Source organism: Ranitomeya variabilis, chromosome 4 (assembly GCF_051348905.1).
Source record: "Ranitomeya variabilis isolate aRanVar5 chromosome 4, aRanVar5.hap1, whole genome shotgun sequence".
Taxonomy (NCBI): Eukaryota; Metazoa; Chordata; class Amphibia; order Anura; family Dendrobatidae; genus Ranitomeya; species Ranitomeya variabilis.
Genome location: NC_135235.1, coordinates 463,152,408 through 463,173,336, shown reverse-complemented (window position 1 = coordinate 463,173,336; position 20,929 = coordinate 463,152,408). Strand labels below are relative to the sequence as shown.

Here is a 20,929-nt window from a genome sequence, read left to right as displayed (position 1 = left end):
CCCTTTCCTCACAGTGACTTTTACATTCACTTATGCTTCAATACAAAAGATAGTCAGACTCTTAATTGTGGCTAATAGCCCCAGTGGCCAATCTGAAAATTGCAAGAGTTCTATTCTATGATTCCTCTGGTCATTATGATGACCGTGATATCAAACATTTATAGTTTTTTATACTGTTTTAGTAGCTTAAAACATTCCTGAAAAACAATATTTGGTTGGTGTTACCATTTTCCCTTGACCTACAATTTTTATTGTTTTCCATCAAATAAGGTATGTGAAAGCTTGGTTTTTCGTGGTAAGCTGACATTTTTTATTGATACCATTTTGGGGTACATACAGCGATTTAATCACCACTTATTGCATTTTTTGTGGGAGTTGCAGTGACAAAACACCCCCAACAATTTTGGAGTTTTAATTTTTGTTTTCTTGACTCAAACTAGCCAATCCTAAATCTGTATATATATTTTTTTAAACTGGAAAAAGGGTATGAACAAAGGGGTGAATTATTTTTTTTTTTTACTATTATTTTACACGGTTTTAAAACTTTTTTTCCACTTTCACGTTTTCAGTCTTTACAGTCGATGTGAACCTGCGATCATTTGATTGATTGTCCTATATACACCAATACCAAATTATTGCAGTATGAAGTAGAAATCACAGTCTCCTATGAAGCCCACCCTATAGCTGGACATCACAGAACGAACATGGCAATGGCAGGGGCCTTTAGCAGGCCCTTGGCTGTGATGGCAATCCATAAGCACCACACAACTGCACCGCAGGGGAGCCGATAGGCCCCCGAACGAGTGACTGGGCTGATCACAGTGTTAAGTGCCGCTGTCAGTCATTAATAGCAGCATTTAAGGGTTTAACAGTAGCTCATCAATGCTGGTAGGGGCAACTATATAATGCAGATGGATCCATGACAGATGACAGATCTTATTCACTTGAATAGATCTTTTTTCTGCACATCCTCAGATCTGGGCAACTGTCATTATGCATAGAGGAGGGAGGTGAGCGGTGACATCACCTATTTGTGAATGGCGGATCTTGTGTTATCTAATGTAGATACAAGTGCTATAAGTCATTGCATTGCAATCAAGTCTGTGATGATAATGAGAATGCTGAAAAGTCTTCTGTACAGAACAGGAAGTATGAGTTTAGTATTAGGTCTAGTGGCCAGTATAAACATTGCACAATTGTCACGCTATGTGGTAATAACTCTGATGTTACTAATCAGTGGAACACCCCCCCCCCCCCACATGTGACCCCATTTTGGAAACTAGACACCTCAAGGATTTTTTAACCCAAAGGTACTACACAGAATTTGATAACATTAGGTCGTCATATTGAATATGACGTCGTTAGTGTTAAGCGCAAGTGCTCGCTACTTGAATTTGCATCGGAGTGCTCGGGTATGTACCAAGAATTGCAGGTGCTCAAGCGAAACTGATGGAAACTCAAGTAGCGAGCACTTGCACTCAATACTAATAGTCATATGGTCATCCTTTTTTTTTAACTTTTGAAAAAAAAACAAGGCTAACCCTAGCCCAACTCTAACCAAACCATAACCCTAAGCCCAACTCTAATCCTAAAGCCAAAGAAAGAAAGAAAGATTATCAAATAAAAAAAATGTAATCTGACTAAGGGGGTAACATACTAATTACTGGCTTTTGATCACTGTGATACACTATCACAGAGATCAAAAGAAACCAAAAGGAAAAATCCCTGCTGTGTCCAGCTGGCAGATCTCAGTCGGGTGCACTGCGCCCGCCATTTTATTTCAGGAGGAGGTGGAGAGACTGGGGGAGGGGTATGGGGACATTTCTCTCTCGTCTGACATGTACATCAACAGGGTTAAAATTGCATTTATCATAAAAATCTGATTTTCAACAATAGGTTATTTTCTGAGGACATTTTCCATAAGCGGAGTGCTGGTGGTCACACATGCTCAGTCACTCTCTGCATAATGATATTATGTTCACTGCATAAACAGCCAAAGGAAATAGTCATCTGCCCTGCTTGTCAGGGAGGGAGCAGAGAGCCTCTGCAGGAGCAAGGCAGGAGAAGTAAGGAGGGACCTATATTGTCAACTACCATGGAGGAAGGAGACTTATTCTGCATGGAGGTCACCCCAGATATAAAGATAAGCAGTAACATGAAAGAGGAAAAGAAAAAAGCAAAAACATGATGAACACTGTAACTTTATGGAACAAATGGTGCAAACATTATTAAACCCACTATTATCCAGCGACATATGACGTAACTGTACTTCATGATTGGAAAGGGATTCCCTCAAATTGTCTTACAGCTACGTCATGGCAATCATGCAGGAATATTGTTTTCTATTAATTATTTTGTGTGGCATGACTTCTCAGAATCAGTGGGATATGTTGAAGCGATCCAGAGTTATTACCACATAAAGTGGTCAGAATTGTAAAATTTGACCGGGTCAGGAAGGTGAAAACAGGCTTTGAAGTGAAAAGGTTAACAGCCATCAATGGTTTTTCATATTATAATGATTTTTTGGGTATCCCCTTCAGGCCGATCATATAACTGAAAAAAAATATACATCATATGGCAAAGTCTTATCTTGTCACCAAATCTGTTAAGAAAACAGCTTCATTACTTTTCATCACCAGAAATTGGTGTGATCTAGAACCGACACAATGTACACACAGTGGAAAATATAAGAGCGCCACAGACATAAAGCAGACAGATCAAAGGGCACAACAGGCGGTGGTAACAAATGCAAAGGAACGCCACAGTCAGCCCATGTGCTGACATTTACGCTTAATGTTGGGTAATACTGATTACTGCAGATGATCAGAAGAGTAAATGTTGGCTGCATTATTCTGTGACCAGTGTTTAGGAGATAATAGGCTTCAGTGATGCTCCTCTATGTGCGTGCAGTCTGAAGAAGTGTCATTTATTTAGGTGCATATTTTGCTTTTTAGTTAATACTCGGAGACAAAATCAAAAATAAACCTTTTACTGTTTGATAAAAGTAATAAAATGGTTAGACATTAAATTAATTACAAGTATAATTAGCACATACCCAACGTGCACCAATCACAATATCAAAAAAAAAAATACACAGACACACAAAATGCGAGGAGAGAGTAAAACATGCAATTCCCTAACAACACCAAAGATACTGCTGAGTGCCAATACATAGAGCTATATACAACATGGGAAAGCTACATACAGCCCCTAAGATGGGAGGCCAAGTATTTCTATCCACAACTTCATACTTATGAGCAGTGCACCACACACACAACTTCACACTTCATCAGAGCTATTTCCTCCCTAACACCTCCACACAGAACAATGTGGCCTCCCACACAGCAGAGGAGAAATGACCACGGCTTCTACAGATAGAGAAAACAGAAGCCCGGTATCATCCTCAACCCAAGGGCAATCAGCTTGGGATAATGCCTCTGCACCCTACAAAGTGTAGGAGTCAGCACCATGCCCATTGGGAACTGATGGATTCTCTGATGGAGCTTTACAGTACAAAGACTAAAAGAGATCAGACTTATGTCCTAGTGAATGGAGTTTTACGTTCTGCCCTACTGACTTGGGCATGCATTGCCCACAAAAATGGGAATGTCAGTTTTCTAATTATTCATACTGTCCTTGCTCGTGCCCTCCTCCCTTGTGGGCTCTTTCTCAGGGCACCCAGGCGAGGAATTGGAAAACCTTGCGGAGTGTTTATATGCTGTGCACAATTCCTGAACATGCTCTGGGGTAGGTGTCCACTTCTGGAAGCCGGCTTCATTTTGTAGAAACAGTATGGCAGTGTTGTGTACAGCCTTGTAATACAGATCTTCCCTGTGACCAGAATAAACAGAGAAAAGAAATGTAAGTAGAAAAAGTAGCACACAGGCTTCAACAATACCATTTATTTTACCATACTGTATAGTGTACTGGTAAAAAAAATTCCAACTGCTGAAAAATTGCAAAAAAAAAAGTCCAATTACACAATTGCTTTTATTATTTAACAAGTTCACTAAATGCTAAAACTGAGCTGGCAATATAATTCTCCAGGTTCGTACAAGGATGCAAATACCAAACATTTACAGTTTGTTTGTTTTTTGTTTTTTTAATTTAACTGGTGGAAATAAATTTCAAAATTTGTGTTGCCATTTTCTGAGACCCATAGCGTTTCCATTTTTCGTGATCGGTAGCCAGGTGAAGGCTTATATTTTGCGCCCTGAGCTAACATTTTTATTGATACTATTTGGGGTTTATACAATGTTTTGATCACCGATCGGATTGTTTTAATATGTAGATAGACTGGGCGTTTGTGAACACAGCAATACTAAATATGTGTATTTTTTGTTTCTTTTTTCAATGAGACTTGAACTTTTTTTTTTTTTAATATATTTTTACTGACTTCAATAGTCCGCTTAGGAAACTTGAAGCTGCGATGGCCTGATTGCCTGTGCTACGTATAGCAGGGCTTCAGCACTGCTATGCACAGCAAAACTCACAATCTTCTATGGACGCTTGACTACGGGCTGGCGTTCAGAGGAGATTCACAATAACAGGCACAGAGGTCTTTCGCCTGTGCTAACTAACCCCTTGGGGTTGATGGCAGCAGACATAAAACAGCTGCCATCAACCCCACGTCTATTACTTCACTTGCGACTGCACCAGGGAAAGTGGGAAGGGCGGAGGCTAAGTGCCAGAAATGGGGCATCTAATGGACGCACCACTGTTGAGGCGGCTGAGTGATGATGTTCTTAGTCTGGGAGAGGGACAATATCCATGGCCCCATCCCAGACTATTAATATCAGCCGGCAGCTGTCTGTTTAGCCTTTGCTGGTTAGTAATTTTTTTTGGGTCCCCCTATAATAACCTGTAAAGGCTGTGAGATATTAACCCCTTTCTGCCAGCTGACGGAATAGTACGTCAGCTGGCAGATCCCCCGCTTTGAGGTGGGCTCCGGCGGTGAACCCACCTCAAAGCCGCGACATGTCAGCTGTTTTGTACAGCTGACATGTGCGCGCAATGAGCGCGAGCGGAATCGCGATCCGCCCGCGCCCATTAACTAGTTAAATGCCGCCGTCAAACGCTGACAGCGGCATTTAACTAGCGCTCCCGGCCGCGCAGCCGGAACTCCTCGCACCGTTGACCCCCGTCACATGATCGGGGGTCAGCAGTGCATTGCCATAACAACCAGAGGTCTCCTTGAGACCTCTATGGTTGTTGATGGCCGATTGCTTTGAGCGCCACCCTGTGGTCGGCGCTCAAAGTACACCACCATTTCTACTACATAGAGGTGATCTGTACTTCACCTCTATGTAGCAGAGGCGATCGCGTAGTGCATGCTTCTAGCCTCATATGGAGGCTATTGAAGCATGCCAAAATTAAAAAAAAAAAGTGTTTAAAAATATAAAAAAAATAAAAAAAATATAAAAGTTTAAATCACCCCCCTTTCGCCCCAATCAAAATAAAACAATAAAAAAAAAATATCAACCTACACATATTTGGTATTGCCGCGTTCAGAATCGCCCGATCTATCAATAAAAACAAAGGATTAACCTGATCACTAAATGGCGTAGCGAGAAAAAAAATCAAAACGCCAAAATTACGTTTTTTTGGTCGCCGCGACATTGAATTGAAATGTAATAACGGGCGATCAAAAAAACGTATCTGCACCAAAATGGTATCAATAAAAACGCCAGCTCGGCACGCAAAAAAATAGGCCCTCACCCGACCCCAGATCACGAAAATTGGAGACGCTACAGGTATCGGAAAATCGCGGGTTTTTTTTTTTTTTTTTTAGCAAAGTTTGGAATTTTTTTTCACCACTTAGATAAAAAATAACCTAGAAATGTTAGGTGTCTATGAACTCGTAATGACCTGGAGAATCATAATGGCAGGTTAGTTTTAGCATTTGGTGAACCTAGCAAAAAAGCCAAACAAAAAACAAGTGTGAGATTGCACTTTTTTTGCAATTTCATCACACTTGGAATTTTTTTCCCGTTTTCTGTTACACGGCATGTAAAACCAATGGTATCGTTCAAAAGTACATCTCGTCCCGCAAAAAATAAGCCCTCACATGGCCATATTGACGGAAAAATAAAAAAGTTATGGCTCTGGGAAGGAGGGGAGCAAAAACCGAAAACGAAAAAAGCTCCGGGGGTGAAGGGGTTAATAGGCTGGGAACCTTTATGGCTATTGGTCCCTTCTCAGAATATCAACACCAGATCCCAGCTGTTGGCTTTCCCTCAGCTGGTTAGGAAAACTATGGTGGACCCCACACCATTTTATTTTAAAATGGATTCATTTAATAAGCGCGATACACAGTGGATGCTGACTAAAGGTATCATCAGTGTCACCATCATAGATTGTTTTTTTTTCTGAATGTTTAATGGGTTGCTCCAACTCTTTTATACTGATTTCTTGTGGCTAAGTCATCAGTAGTAGATCTTTGGGGGTCTAACACACATCACCCCCACTAATAGCTGCTCACGGTGCCGGACGGATGTTAGCAGTTGCCGAGCTTAAAGCACCATTCCAGTGTTTGTTTTTTTTCAGCGCTGGGGTGGCCATTTAAATGTAAGTCTACTGCCCCCCATCATATGTTCTCCCTCTCCCTGGCCAGAGGTCAGAAGCTACAACACAAGCTCTCAATGCAAGTCTGAGAGCCAGAATAAGGCTCTCATAGACTTGTAATCAAAAGTGACGTCCGCTCCGCACCATGAAACACTGGAGCTGCTGAAAGGTCACTTTTCGATGGAGACTGATGCTGGAAAACGATGAATGTAGTGGCAGGTGAGTATGAGACAGGGGAATTACATTTAAAGCACCACTCCAGCCGTGCAATAAAAAAACGCTGGAGTGTTGTGTTAACAGGACAGCTCCAACAACTGTTTAGGGCCCGCTGGCTACTACTGTATATCTGCCCTTATTCAAGTGAATCTGCAGTACCCGGCAGCGGTTGCTACACAACTGATGTAGCTGGGCAGCTTTTCAATTATGGCAGTGATGGTACGTAAGCAGCTGTCTACATGTAGACTCACCTACTATTTGCTTTAATAAGAACTCGGCTGCAGTACCCAGGCATGGCTACAATGTGCAACGCTGTGCTGTTCCATCTACGTACACTGCTTACATTTACACTTAGCCTCTGCCAGCACCATGAACAGCTGATCGGTTATCAGATCCCTACAAATCTTATTTTGAAGACCTATGCTTATAGATCATAAATATAAATGTAGTGGAGCAACCCTTTAATGTCTGATCCAACAGGTTTACAGCTTTGAAGTGGCTACCCGTGACAGGTTATTGCAGAGCCATGTCATCACTACATACCTCTTACACATATGCTGAGAGCCACTTCGATATTCATGCTGATAGGCTGGGAGAACCAACTGGTGACGTTTAAAGCGACTTTCTTCCATACGTGTCAGGGCAGGTGTTGGTGGGTCCCTCCACTCTGGGATAAACACAATGAAGGACAGGGGCTGATCTGAACTCTCCAGAAGGTTCTGAAAAGAAGAGGCTGATCACCCAGAGAACTACCACGTCACCGAATAACAGGCAGAGACACTGCTTTTCTTGTACCTCAAAATGTGTGACCATGGCATCCATCAGTTCCTCACTGAATGGAGGGTTGGCCTCGAATGAACCACTTACTGGAAAGAAACTGAGACATGGCCTAGGGGAAAAAAAACACCAAGAAAATGGTAAAACTCAGAGGCAGGATATTATTTATTTACAGCATCCAATATGATAGACACTCAAGTCTATGAGGACCTTGCTCCTCCACAATATGCAAATTGTCTTGTCAGTCACATAGCTTTACGTCTTGTGACCCATATTCTAAATGATCAGAGAGGATGCCAGCACCGTATTCACACCCACTAGACACAAGGTGGGATTTGTCTCCGCAAACACGTTTGTCACACTGAGTATAATGCATAATTGATAAATTAGCTAAAAATGATACATCCTGCAGTGGTGATGTAGATCTGAAGACTCACCCCCTGGAGCCAAAGTATCCATCAGTGTCGGGGAATGCTGAGCAGTATTGCTTGAAATAACAGTTCAAGGGAGAAGCAAAGCACTCAGAAGTAACACCAAAAATCTTGTGCAAAGTTTGAAACACGTGGACTGGGAGCGCCCCCTGCAGCCCTGAGCCTTCATACTGTGCCGTTCCAAACATCACCTGTATGAAAGACAGATTTACACCATTATTCGTTCATTTCACTTTAAAAAACAACCTAATGCACTGAAATCTAATTACACTAAAATTCCTGTGCCTTTACCCCACCGACACTGCTTACTGTGTGATTGGATGTTTTCTTCTCAATGTGATGACTTCCTATATCAGAAAGCATGAAGGAGTGGAACCAGGGACAATAGCAATCACTGCTTTCTGATACATGAGGGGTGAAATGTGATTGGTAGTGATGCTCCTATCCATTTCCAATAGGACTAGAGTAATAGTACCAAAGTCAGAAGGTTACCCTAACAGAGGAAACAAAGGGACTGCTAAATAACATGTAGGAACCAGGTAAAGGTCTGTGTCCATGTTCACATACCAAGGATTCTTTCTAAAGCTTGACCTGAACAATCTTGTAAATGTGGATATTGCCACAGATTAAACATTTCAATGCAATGGCAGAAAGCCACAGAATTTCCACAGCTAATCTGCAAAGAACAGTGGCCTAAGAGTCCTGTATCGGTGACTTAGGAAGATGGCAATGTTCTCTTCATGAATGGAATATTTCATAAGCACCTTCCCTCCAGTCTACAACATTGAGGATCCATTACATGTGAACAAACCAAGGCAGAGAAGAGGCCTGAGTGCTTACAAGCCTTCAATCTTGTGAAAATTAGTTATGTTCCTCACAAACTTGTAAACAACTTACTGGCATTGGGGGCAAATGGTACAATGATATTTATTAACCCCTTCCTGTAAAATACTTGTACTATTATGTATCATCATGCAATGGCTTTAGCATATGGCAAGGGCACAAGAGATGTGTTGTACCATCCATCAGTAGCAAGTGCTGACTTTAACAATAACCCCCCCGAGGTGTTATGGTTAATAGCAATCTAGATCAATTGATAAGGGGGCTAAATATCAAGAAATTTCTCCTCAAAGTCTTTTAGTGGAAAAGAAAAAAAAAAGATTAAGATCCCAAATCATCAAGACTGGTGCATGTCTCTTAAAAAATCAGGAGAATCTGCCAAGAGTTGTGTGCCTCACCAAAAATCTTACCCAGTCTGACTGGAAAGATTTCTGGTGTAAGGTATACCACAGCTCTTCAAAAATTAGATGGGCCTCGTGGCATTATTCCCCCATTCTGCCCTAGCGCCACCCATTTTGGCAAAGCTGGATGAAACTAGAGTGAAAACTCCTAAAACGTTGTGTTTGGCAATGTTGTCACTTTCAAACCACTTTACGCCAAAAGTTTTGCATAATTGACTTAATGAATTGGGGCCAAAGTTTACTAAAGTGATTAAAAAAAAAAAACTTCAAAAAGCCGTATAGTACTGCTGCAATCATAACATCACACAGAAAAAAGCATGTTATTTAAACCGGAGTGTGGGAAAATTACCATAAAAATCAATGGACATACATATAAAAGTTCCTGAAAATTGTGTCTTGAAGAAGTACACCGTGATGTAATCCATTATGGTCAATGTTACATGTTCTTGGTCACTCATGTGGCATACCATCATTTTTGGTTTCCTGCTCCTAAGCGTTAACACAAAACCAAAAATATTTTGCCCAAAAGTAAACCTGGAATTTGTAATTTAATCCATGCACCAGAACATAGCCCATCAGCATTAATGATCTACGTACCTGATACCTTCGCAAAAGACACCACACACGAGACAAGAACTTTTCCGATCCTGGATCATCTGTGCAACTGAGACGATAAAGTTGGAACTGCAAAAACAGTAAATTTTAGATTGGACAATGAACATAGGGAAATACAAAACAAAGCCTAGGATTTTATTCGGAGCGTCGGCTCACCAATTTGCTGAAGTAGCTCTGGTTAATCCGGACAGACTCCCCTTTGTAACGCACACAAACCAAGCTGCCATCTTGTTGAACATCTACTCCTGCCTGGGTAGGCAATGCTGGCGTTGTCAGCCGTACTGGGTGGCAGAACACTCTTTTATCTGGAGAAGGAGCAACTGCAGCTGGTTCTGTAAAACATTTTTATTATTCCAGAGTGACAAATTCTGAAAAGGTTAAAATTACTATAGAAAAGTCCACAAACAGTATAAACCCATTTATAGTGTCAAATTTAGGGTTAACTCTGCCTCTGTTATACATCCCTTGTCTAATAACTGGTGACATGGAACAGGACTTGCTACAGCTGTAACTTATCTGAGGAACACATTGTCATCAAGCTAAATAACATCACAAATATTAGTAATGGAAACAAAAAGAGGATTCATCAGGTCACCAATTTCTATAAATGTTCAATATAATTTCTGAGTAAGGATGAAAGTTTTGCAGCCATAGCTGGGCTAGAGCGGGTACAGAGGAGGCAACTAAGATTAAGGGAATGAGTGGACCGCAGTTACAAGACAGGTTCAAACTTGGGGTCATTCAGTTTTGGAAAACGAAGGCTAAAGGTACCGTCACACTCAGCGACGCTGCAGCGATATAGACAACGAGCCGATCACTGGAGCGTCGCTGTTTAGGTCGCTGTAGAGACGTCAAACACAGCAGCTCCACAACGATGCAGGAGCGATCCTGTGACGTAACGGTGACTCACTTATCGTTCTCACAGGTCGTTAGCTCCATGTAAAACATTGCTGGCATCGTTGCATTTGCTGTCAAACACGACGATACACGCCGACCTGACGACCAAATAAAGTTCTGGACTTCTAGCTCCGACCAGCGATATCACAGCGGGATCCAGATCGCTGCTGCGTGTCAAACACAACGAGATCGCTATCCAGGACGCTGCAACGTCACGGATCGTTGTCGTTCTCGTTGTAAAGTTGCTGAGTGTGAAGGTACCTTTAGAGGCGCTCTTATTACAATGTACAAGCATATGAATGAACAGTACAGAGATCTTTGTAATTACCGTTTTACACATAGGCCTGCAATGGTGATGTTCTTTATGTCTAGATAAAAAAGGGCTAAATCATCATCACAGGCGATGACTCGTTACTGTACGAGCAGTGAGATGATGGAACTTTCTGCCACATAATGCTGTAATGGTTAATAATTTACTTGACAAGTACAAGAAAAGCCTGGATGTCTTTTTTGTAAAATGTAATATTACAGGTTATGGGTACTGCTGTATGTTGTGTGATGGGACGTTGTTTCAGGGAACTAGTCCGATTGCTGGATGTGGAGTGGGGAAGGAATTTTTCCAATTATATGGAAGTTATCGCTGCCTTATGCCGTTTTCTCTGGATCAACATGTTTGGCTACAGGTTAAACCTGATAAACTCTTGTCAATCCTAACAACTACAACTTCTATTTACACCCGAGAACTTACAGCACCCACATGAAATAGGAAGTTCTCCAATCAGAGTGATGGTGCTTAAAGCTATTGAATTCAGTGTCCATCTATATCAGAATTTAATTTCTAGGTCCAAAATTATATATGGAGTCATTTCACAATTTATCATTAGAGAGGTAGCAGCTCAATTTTTCAGCTTCCTTTTTCACGCAGCCATAGTATTAGAGGCTATGTACTCCTCCATACCTAACATTTATATTATTGCTTAAATGCATCTAAAATTGATCACATTCATGCAGAAGATTAGTAAGAAGTAAAGGCTGAGTCACACATAACGATATCGTTAACGATATCGTTAACGATATCGTTGCAACGTCAAGCTTTTGGTGACGTAGCAACGATCCCGCTAACGATCTCGTTATGTGTGACAGCGACCAACGATCAGGCCCCTGCTGGGAGATCGTTGGGGAATGATCAGGACCATTTTTTGGTCGCTGATCACCCGCTGTCGTCGTGTGTGATGCCGATCCAGCGATGTGTTCACTTGTAACCAGGGTAAATATCGGGTTACTAAGCGCAGGGCCGCGCTTAGTAACCCAATATTTACCCTGGTTACCATTGTAAAAGTTAAAAAAAAAACAAACAAAACAGTACATACTCACATTCTGATGTCTGTCACGTCCCCCGGCGTCCACAGGGTTAAAACTGCTTTCGGCAGGAGCGCTGCTAACGCGCACGCGCTGCTGCCGAGAGCTTCCCTGCACTGACACTGTCAGCGCCGGCTGTAAAGCAGAGCACAGCGGTGACGTCACCGCTGTTACTGCCGGCGCTGACCCATTCAGTGCAGCGAAGCTCTCGGCAGCAGCGCGTGCATTAGCTGCGCTCCTGCCGAAAGCAGTTTTAACCCTGTGGACGCCGGGGGACGTGACAGACATCAGAATGTGAGTATGTACTGTTTTTTTTTTTTTTTTAACTTTTACAATGGTAACCAGGGTAAATATCGGGTTACTAAGCGCGGCCCTGCACTTAGTAACCCGATGTTTACCCTGGTTACCCGGGTGCTGCAGGGGGACTTCGGCATAGTTGAAGACAGTTTCAACGATGCCGAAGTCGTTCCCCTGGTCGTATCGCTGGTCGTGATTGTTGGTAAGTCGTTTAAGGCCCCGTCTCACTAAGCGATTTACCAACGATCACGACCAGCGATATGACCTGGCCGTGATCGTTGGTAAGTCGCTGTGTGGTCGCTGGGGAGCTGTCACACAGACCGCTCTCCCCAGCGACCAACGATCAGGGGAACGACTTCGGCATCGTTGAAACTGTCTTCAACGATGCCGAAGTCCCCCTGCAGCACCCGGGTAACCAGGGTAAACATCGGGTTACTAAGCGCAGGGCCGCGCTTAGTAACCCGATGTTTACCCTGGTTACCAAAAAAAACAAACACTACATACTCGCCTTTCGGTGTCCAGGTCCCTTGCCGTCTGCTTCCTGCTCTCACTGAGATCCGGCCGTACAGTGAGAGCAGAGCGCAGCGGTGACGTCACTGCTGTGCTCTCACTTCTCACTGTACGGCCGGCAGTCAGTGAGAGCAGGAAGCAGACGGCAAGGGACACCGAAAGGCGAGTATGTACTGTTTGTTTTTTTTGGTAACCAGGGTAAACATCGGGTTACTAAGCGCGGCCCTGCGCTTAGTAACCCGATGTTTACCCTGGTTACCAGTGAAGACATTGCTGGATCGGTGTCACACACACCGATTCAGCGATGTCAGCGGGGCCTCAACGACCAAAAAAAGGTCCAGGCCATTCTGACACGACCAGCGATCTCGCAGCAGGGGCCTGATCGCTGGTACGTGTCACACATAGCGAGATCGCTATGGAGGTCGCTGTTGCGTCACAAAACTTGTGACTCAGCAGCGATCTCGCTAGCGATCTCGCTATGTGAGACGGGGCCTTTAGTGTGACTCCAGCTTAAGGACCAGATTGAAAGGATTATGACTGCATGATAAGATTACGGTATACATTGTTTGTATTTTGTCAACACTGGTCTACACAAAAGCTCTAAATAGAAAACTAATACTTTCAAAAAGACTGCCAAGGTCCTCCATTTTTCATTTAACCTCATAATGACCAAGCACTCAGAATTTAAGCTCTTGCAATGTAGTAAGAGCAGGTCAGGAGGACTCTGAGGTTTATTAGCACTCCTGTCTCTCCTGCCAGTGATATCGCACTCTATGAGCCCACGGTACAGTAGGTAGAGAAGCATCCACACTGCAGCCCTAGCTCAAATTCTAACAGCGACTTCTGTCACTGTTGTGGGCTGTTTTCCCCTCCTATAGCTGTCCCAGTTACAGTGGAAAAAATGCACTTAGATATGTTTGGGGCACTATATATTTGGGACAAATAAAAATGTAATAATAAAATAGCCAGCTCCTTCACCCTCCAAAAAACCCAAAGACAATTATAGTCATATTAAATGCATTTTATTAAATAGTAATAGAAAAAAAATTTCAAATTAGGTAGCCACGTGAGCGAAAGAACTTGAGGAATTCAGATTATGTTTAAAATGTATACACTAAAAAAATAATAATACACAACAAAAAAACAATATTAATTCAATAAATGACAGGATAATTTATATGTACATCAAAAAGCAACAAAAAATACAATTTATCCCATATAAAACAAATCAAAAACAAATAAATTGATTAGGGCCCATTCAAACCATAAAAAAATAAAAGTAGTAGACTGCTACCTGCCAAAGGTTAAAAGACAATGAGCACTAAGCAATGCTAATTATTCTTGGTTGGGTTGATTATTTGCACGCTGCGATTATTATTACAATCCTTTACACACTTGTAACTCTTAAGGCAACTCTCTGATGGAGGGATCAACCATGTGAGTGCTGGCCATTTCAAGTTAGTTACTTTGAGAAGTGTGGCACCCAGGTTTGGAGGGAAAAAAAAGACCCTAAAACACTGGATCAGAGACAGAATAAAGCAAAAAGCGGGCACCAGCATACAGTGCTGTGGAGCCAAAGTCCATTTTGGTAGAGTTGGAGCCTGTATAAAATGGACAGACTCCTAAAATACGGTATATAATAAATTGGGTACAGTAGTACAATGCAGGATGTGATGAATATTGTATGACAATTTGGGAAAGTTCTGAAATGTCCTATAAATGTCTGTTCTGTTCCTGATCTCAGGATCTGGGCTTTTAGTTGAGATGAATCTGTGCTGCACTTTATGTACATGCTCAGAACTGAAGCTCCTCCTCTACAGATCAGAGGAAAAAGGCACTGGGAAGGAATGCCTGCACTCATCTCAGAACTGCTAGAGAGAACAGGAAATCAGGATTAAGGCAAGTAAATAGCTTGATTATTGTATCATAATAGTGATGAAAAGCTTGATGTGATTTTCGAGGTTGAGAGTTGGAGTCAGGGAAATTGAGGAGTCAGGATTCCAGGTATATACCAAATCTAATGCTATTGTCCAGAAAAATGAAGGCAGCACTCCAATAGAAAAAATAAAAGTGGTTTATTGGCCCTAAAAAAGGTTCTCAGAAAGTAACTACGGTAAGAATCAAAGAGGGAAAAACCAATCACAGTGTTATACCAAGCTTATAATCTACGTTCAAGCCAAATGGTTTTAAAGTGTTGAGCTTTTTGATCCATTTCAGTTCTTTTATTTTAAGTAGTTTCTCCCTATCTCCACCCCTTCTGAGTGGTGGGACCTGATCAAAGATAGTGAACTTAAGGTCCTTCTCCCTGTGTTTGTTTTCAATAAAATGCTTAGGGACCGGTAGGTCCAACCTACCTTTCCTGATGGAATATCTATGTTGGTTCAATCGTGTTTTCAAATCGCAGGTAGTTTCACCCACATATAAAAGTTTACAAGGACATTGCAAGACATAGATTATAAAATCAGAAGAACATGTCAAAAAATATTTAAGAGGAAAAATTTCATTTGTAATTGGATGTTTAAAGATTGGGCCCTTCATCATATAGGACCAGTTAACACAGTTGAGGCAGGGAAAGCAGCCTGTTCTTGATTTCCCTGTCAGAGAAGTTTGTTTGTTGGTCTTCAAAAGGCCTATATCAGAATGCATTAATTTATCCCCCAAATTTTCAGCACGCTTATAAGATACTAGATGTTTCCAGCCAGCTAACGCTCGGCACGCTCATTGCCATCTACCGCAATTAACGCTGCTGGTGATTAAATAATGACAACATTCAATAGTGCGTACACTGGTGGTATATTAACTTAAAATGTTAAAAAGTTAATAATAGTGTGGTGATGTGTTGGGGGCGGGATTATGTGTGGTGATGTGGTGGGGGGGCGGGATTGTGTGTGGTAATGGGGTGGGGGGGCGGGATTGTGTGTGGTAATGGGGTGGGGGGGCGGGATTGTGTGTAGTAATGAGGTGGGGGGGTGGGATTATGTGTAGTAATGAGGTGGGGGGCGGGATTGTGTGTGGCAATGTGCTGGGGGGCGGGATTATGTATCGTAATGTGGTGGGATTATCTGTAGTAATGTGGTGGGGGCGACATTATGTGTGGTAATGTGGTGGGGGGGTGGGATTGTGTGTGGTGATGGGGTGGGATTGTGTGTGGTGATGGGGTGGGGGGGCGGGATTGTGTGTGGTGATGGGGTGGGGGGGCGGGATTGTGTGTGGTGATGGGGTGGGGGGGCGGGATTGTGTGTGGTGATGGGGTGGGGGGGCGGGATTGTGTGTGGTGATGGGGTGGGGGGGCGGGATTGTGTGTGGTGATGGGGTGGGGGGGCGGGATTGTGTGTGGTGATGGGGTGGGGGGGCGGGATTGTGTGTGGTGATGGGGTGGGGGGGCGAGATTGTGTGTGGTGATGGGGTGGGGGGGCGGGATTGTGTGTGGTGATGGGGTGGGGGGGCGGGATTGTGTGTGGTGATGGGGTGGGGGGGGCGGGATTGTGTGTGGTGATGGGGTGGGGGGGCGGGATTGTGTGTGGTGATGGGGTGGGGGGGCGGGATTGTGTGTGGTGATGGGGTGGGGGGCGGGATTGTGTGTGGTGATGGGGTGGGGGGGCGGGATTGTGTGTGGTGATGGGGTGGGGGGGCGGGATTGTGTGTGGTGATGGGGTGGGGGGGCGGGATTGTGTGTGGTGATGGGGTGGGGGGCGGGATTGTGTGTGGTGATGGGGTGGGGGGGCGGGATTGTGTGTGGTGATGGGGTGGGGGGGCGGGATTGTGTGTGGTGATGGGGTGGGGGGGCGGGATTGTGTGTGGTGATGGGGTGGGGGGGCGGGATTGTGTGTGGTGATGGGGTGGGGGGGCGGGATTGTGTGTGGTGATGGGGTGGGGGGGCGGGATTGTGTGTGGTGATGGGGTGGGGGGGCGGGATTGTGTGTGGTGATGGGGTGGGGGGGCGGGATTGTGTGTGGTGATGGGGTGGGGGGCGGGATTGTGTGTGGTGATGGGGTGGGGGGGCGGGATTGTGTGTGGTGATGGGGTGGGGGGGCGGGATTGTGTGTGGTGATGGGGTGGGGGGGCGGGATTGTGTGTGGTGATGATTTTTGTGTGTGGTGATGGGGTGGGGGGGCGGGATTGTGTGTGGTGATGGGGTGGGGGGGCGGGATTGTGTGTGGTGATGGGGTGGGGGGGCGGGATTGTGTGTGGTGATGGGGTGGGGGGGCGGGATTGTGTGTGGTGATGGGGTGGGGGGGCGGGATTGTGTGTGGTGATGGGGTGGGGGGGCGGGATTGTGTGTGGTGATGGGGTGGGGGGGCGGGATTGTGTGTGGTGATGGGGTGGGGGGGCGGGATTGTGTGTGGTGATGGGGTGGGGGGGGCGGGATTGTGTGTGGTGATGGGGTGGGGGGGCGGGATTGTGTGTGGTGATGGGGTGGGGGGGCGGGATTGTGTGTGGTGATGGGGTGGGGGGGCGTTATTGTGTGTGGTGATGGGGTGGGGGGGCGGGATTGTGTGTGGTGATGGGGTGGGGGGGCGGGATTGTGTGTGGTGATGGGGTGGCGGGATTGTGTGTGGTGATGGGGTGGGGGGGCGGGATTGTGTGTGGTGATGGGGTGGGGGGCGGGATTGTGTGTGGTGATGGGGTGGGGGGGGGCGGGGATTGTGTGTGGTGATGGGGTGGGGGGGGGCGGGGATTGTGTGTGGTGATGAGGTGGGGGGCGGGATTGTGTGTGGCAATGTGCTGGGGGGCGGGATTATGTATCGTAATGTGGTGGGATTATCGGATTATCTGTAGTAATGTGGTGGGGGTGACATTATGTGTGGTAATGTGGTGGGGGGGTGGGATTATGTGTGGTAATGTGGGGGGGGTGGGATTATGTGTGGTAATGTGGTGGGGGGCGGGATTATGTGTGGTGATGTGGTGGCAGGGCAGGATTGTGTGGTGATGTGTTGGGGGGCGGGATTGTGTGGTGATGTGGTGAGGGGCTGGATTTGTGGGGGGCGGGATTGTGTGTGGTAATGTGGTGGGGGCAGGATTGTGTGTGGTAATGAGGTGGGGGGCAGGATTATGTGTGGTGATGTGGTGGGGGGCGGAGCTACTGTGCAGGGGGCAGGATTAGCGAGTAATCAAATCTGCACCCTACTATTCATCTGTCTCCACACCCTCCATGCACATGATAACTGCACTTGATACTTGACTATTGCACTTAAACACACGGGCTGATGACCGGATCATGCAGCTTTATACGAAAATCCCTATTATAATTGCCAGACCTGAAATAACAAGCACTTTTCACCTATTGTGTCCCCCCATTTCCTTGTAGATTGTAAGCTTGCGAGCAGGGACCTCACTCCTAATGTCACTGTTTAAATTGTCTTAACTTGTATTGAATTTGTCTGTATATGTCCCAGCTTAATTGTAAAGTGCTGCGGAATATGCTGGCGCTATATAAATAAAGATTATTATTATTATTATTATTAATCACGATGCCTCTTATATATATAGATAAGGGGAGGGCATTTAAATTCATCTATGCCAGGACAGCATTTACCCAAAATGGACCAATGGCGTTTGATAATAGCCACAATGTCCCTACTCTCCTCACAGAATGAGGTAATAAAAGGAATCCTCTTAGGGGTGGGATTGCTAGCATTGGACTTGATTAATAAATCAGTACGGGCCAATCCAGACACTCTATCAGACAGTTTCCTCATTAATTTTCTGGGATAACCCCTTTGCTCAAATTTCTGAACCATATTGTCTAAAGTGGGTGTTAGTTGAACATCCTCACTGATGATGCGCCTTACCTGTAATAATTGACTAAGTGGTAGGGATTCTACCATTCGTCGTGGATGGAAGCTATCACAGCATAATAAATTATTACGGTCAGTAGGCTTCACAAACAGTTCTGTAACTAAATTGTTATCAACATTCCTGATTAGAACATCCAGAAATTTAATCTCTCTTTTTGAATATGTAAGAGTACATTTGATATCATTGTCTATAGTATTGAGGAAATTGTGAAAATCTGTTAGCTCACTCAGAGAGCCTGTCCAAAGGAGGACATCATCTATGTATCGCCACCACCCCAAAACGTGCGTGAAGTGGTGGGACACATAGATGAGGTGGTCCTCCAATGCCACCATCGTCAAATTAGCATACGCGGATACCATGTTAGCGCCCATTGCGGTACCCCTTAATTGAGCAAAAAAATCTTCGCCAAAGAGAAAGTAGTTATTTTTTAACACCCACTCCAACAAATCAAGGACAAACTCAACCACATTTTGTCCATAGTCAGTTTTCTCCAACCCTCTACGTGTTGCTGCTAATCCCAAGTCATGATTAATTGAAGTATAAAATGATACAACGTCGAATGAGGCCAAAATGACGTCATCATTGATCTTGGTATCATTCAATTTGCATAATAACATGAAAGTAAGGTTAACCCCTTTACGATCTATGGTACATGTCACCTCCCCCTCTTTGGTGCAGGCTCCGGAGCTGAGCTCGCACCTTTTCAGGCACATGATAGCTGATCTGATCAGCTGACATGTGCCTCTAAAGCCGTGGGTGGAATCGCAATCCACCCGCAGCTGTAAACATGTTAAAAGCGTCTGTCAATCTCTGACAGAGGCATTCAAGTTGGCAAGCCACATGCGCATCATTAGCTACGCAGGGCGCCGATGGGGTGCCATGACAACTAGGGGTCTGCATGAGACCCCTGTGGTTGTCATAGCAGATGAGAATTTTTGCTACACTTAGCAGGAATGGAGCACGAGTGATCAGGTAATGGCAACTTCAAGTCTCCTAAGGAGATTATTGAAGCATGTAAAAGAAAAAACAAAAAAATTATATATGTGTATATATATATATATATATATATATATATATATATATATATATATATATATATATACATACATACACACATACACACACATATATATATATATATATACACACACATATACAGTGGGGCAAAAAAGTATTTAGTCAGTCAGCAATAGTGCAAGTTCCACCACTTAAAAAGATGAGAGGCGTCTGTAATTTACATCATAGGTAGACCTCAACTATGGGAGACAAACTGAGAAAAAAAAATCCAGAAAATCACATTGTCTGTTTTTTTATCATTTTATTTGCATATTCTGGTGGAAAATAAGTATTTGGTCAGAAACAAACAATCAAGATTTCTGGCTCTCACAGACCTGTAACTTCTTCTTTAAGAGTCTCCTCTTTCCTCCACTCATTACCTGTAGTAATGGCACCTGTTTAAACTTGTTATCAGTATAAAAAGACACCTGTGCACATCCTCAAACAGTCTGACTCCAAACTCCACTATGGTGAAGACCAAAGAGCTGTCAAAGGACACCAGAAACAAAATTGTAGCCCTGCACCAGGCTGGGAAGACTGAATCTGCAATAGCCAACCAGCTTGGAGTGAAGAAATCAACAGTGGGAGCAATAATTAGAAAATGGAACACATTCAAGACCACTGATAATCTCCCTCGATCTGGGGCTCCCCGTGGGGTCAGAATGATCACAAGAACGGTGAGCAAAAATCCCAGAACCACGCGGGGGTACCTAGTGAATGAACTGCAGAGAGCTGGGACCAATGTAACAAGTAACACACTACGCCACCATGGACTCAGATCCTGCAGTGCCAGACGTGTCCCACTGCTTAAGCCAGTACATGTCCGGGCCCGTCTGAAGTTTGCTAGAGAGCATTTGGATGATCCAGAGGAGTTTTGGGAGAATGTCCTATGGTCTGATGAAACCAAACTGGAACTGTTTGGTAGAAACACAACTTGTCATGTTTGGAGGAAAAAGAATACTGAGTTGCATCCATCCAACACCATACCTACTGTAAAGCATGGTGGTGGAAACATCATGCTTTGGGGCTGTTTCTCTGCAAAGGGGCCAGGACGACTGATCCGGGTACATGAAAGAATGAATGGGGCCATGTATCGTGAGATTTTGAGTGCAAACCTCCTTCCATCAGCAAGGGCATTGAAGATGAAACGTGGCTGGGTCTTTCAAC

The 20,929-nt window shown here is 44.2% G+C and overlaps 1 protein-coding gene across 2 annotated transcripts in view; it reads right to left on the bottom strand.

The window, feature by feature from the left end:
• Positions 1-2,973: 2,973 nt before the first annotated feature.
• PCIF1 (phosphorylated CTD interacting factor 1) overlaps positions 2,974-20,929 on the bottom strand; it is a 128,862-nt gene continuing 110,906 nt past the window's right edge. For both annotated transcript variants that reach the window (XM_077251689.1, XM_077251690.1), the window contains exons 11-16: positions 10,001-10,176; positions 9,827-9,913; positions 7,995-8,179; positions 7,576-7,669; positions 7,324-7,499; positions 2,974-3,831 (exon numbers count right to left, since the gene is read on the bottom strand). In XM_077251689.1, coding sequence (XP_077107804.1) covers positions 3,618-3,831; positions 7,324-7,499; positions 7,576-7,669; positions 7,995-8,179; positions 9,827-9,913; positions 10,001-10,176 — 932 coding nt within the window. In that variant the 3' untranslated portion in view covers positions 2,974-3,617. The remainder of the gene's footprint in view (positions 3,832-7,323; positions 7,500-7,575; positions 7,670-7,994; positions 8,180-9,826; positions 9,914-10,000; positions 10,177-20,929) is intronic.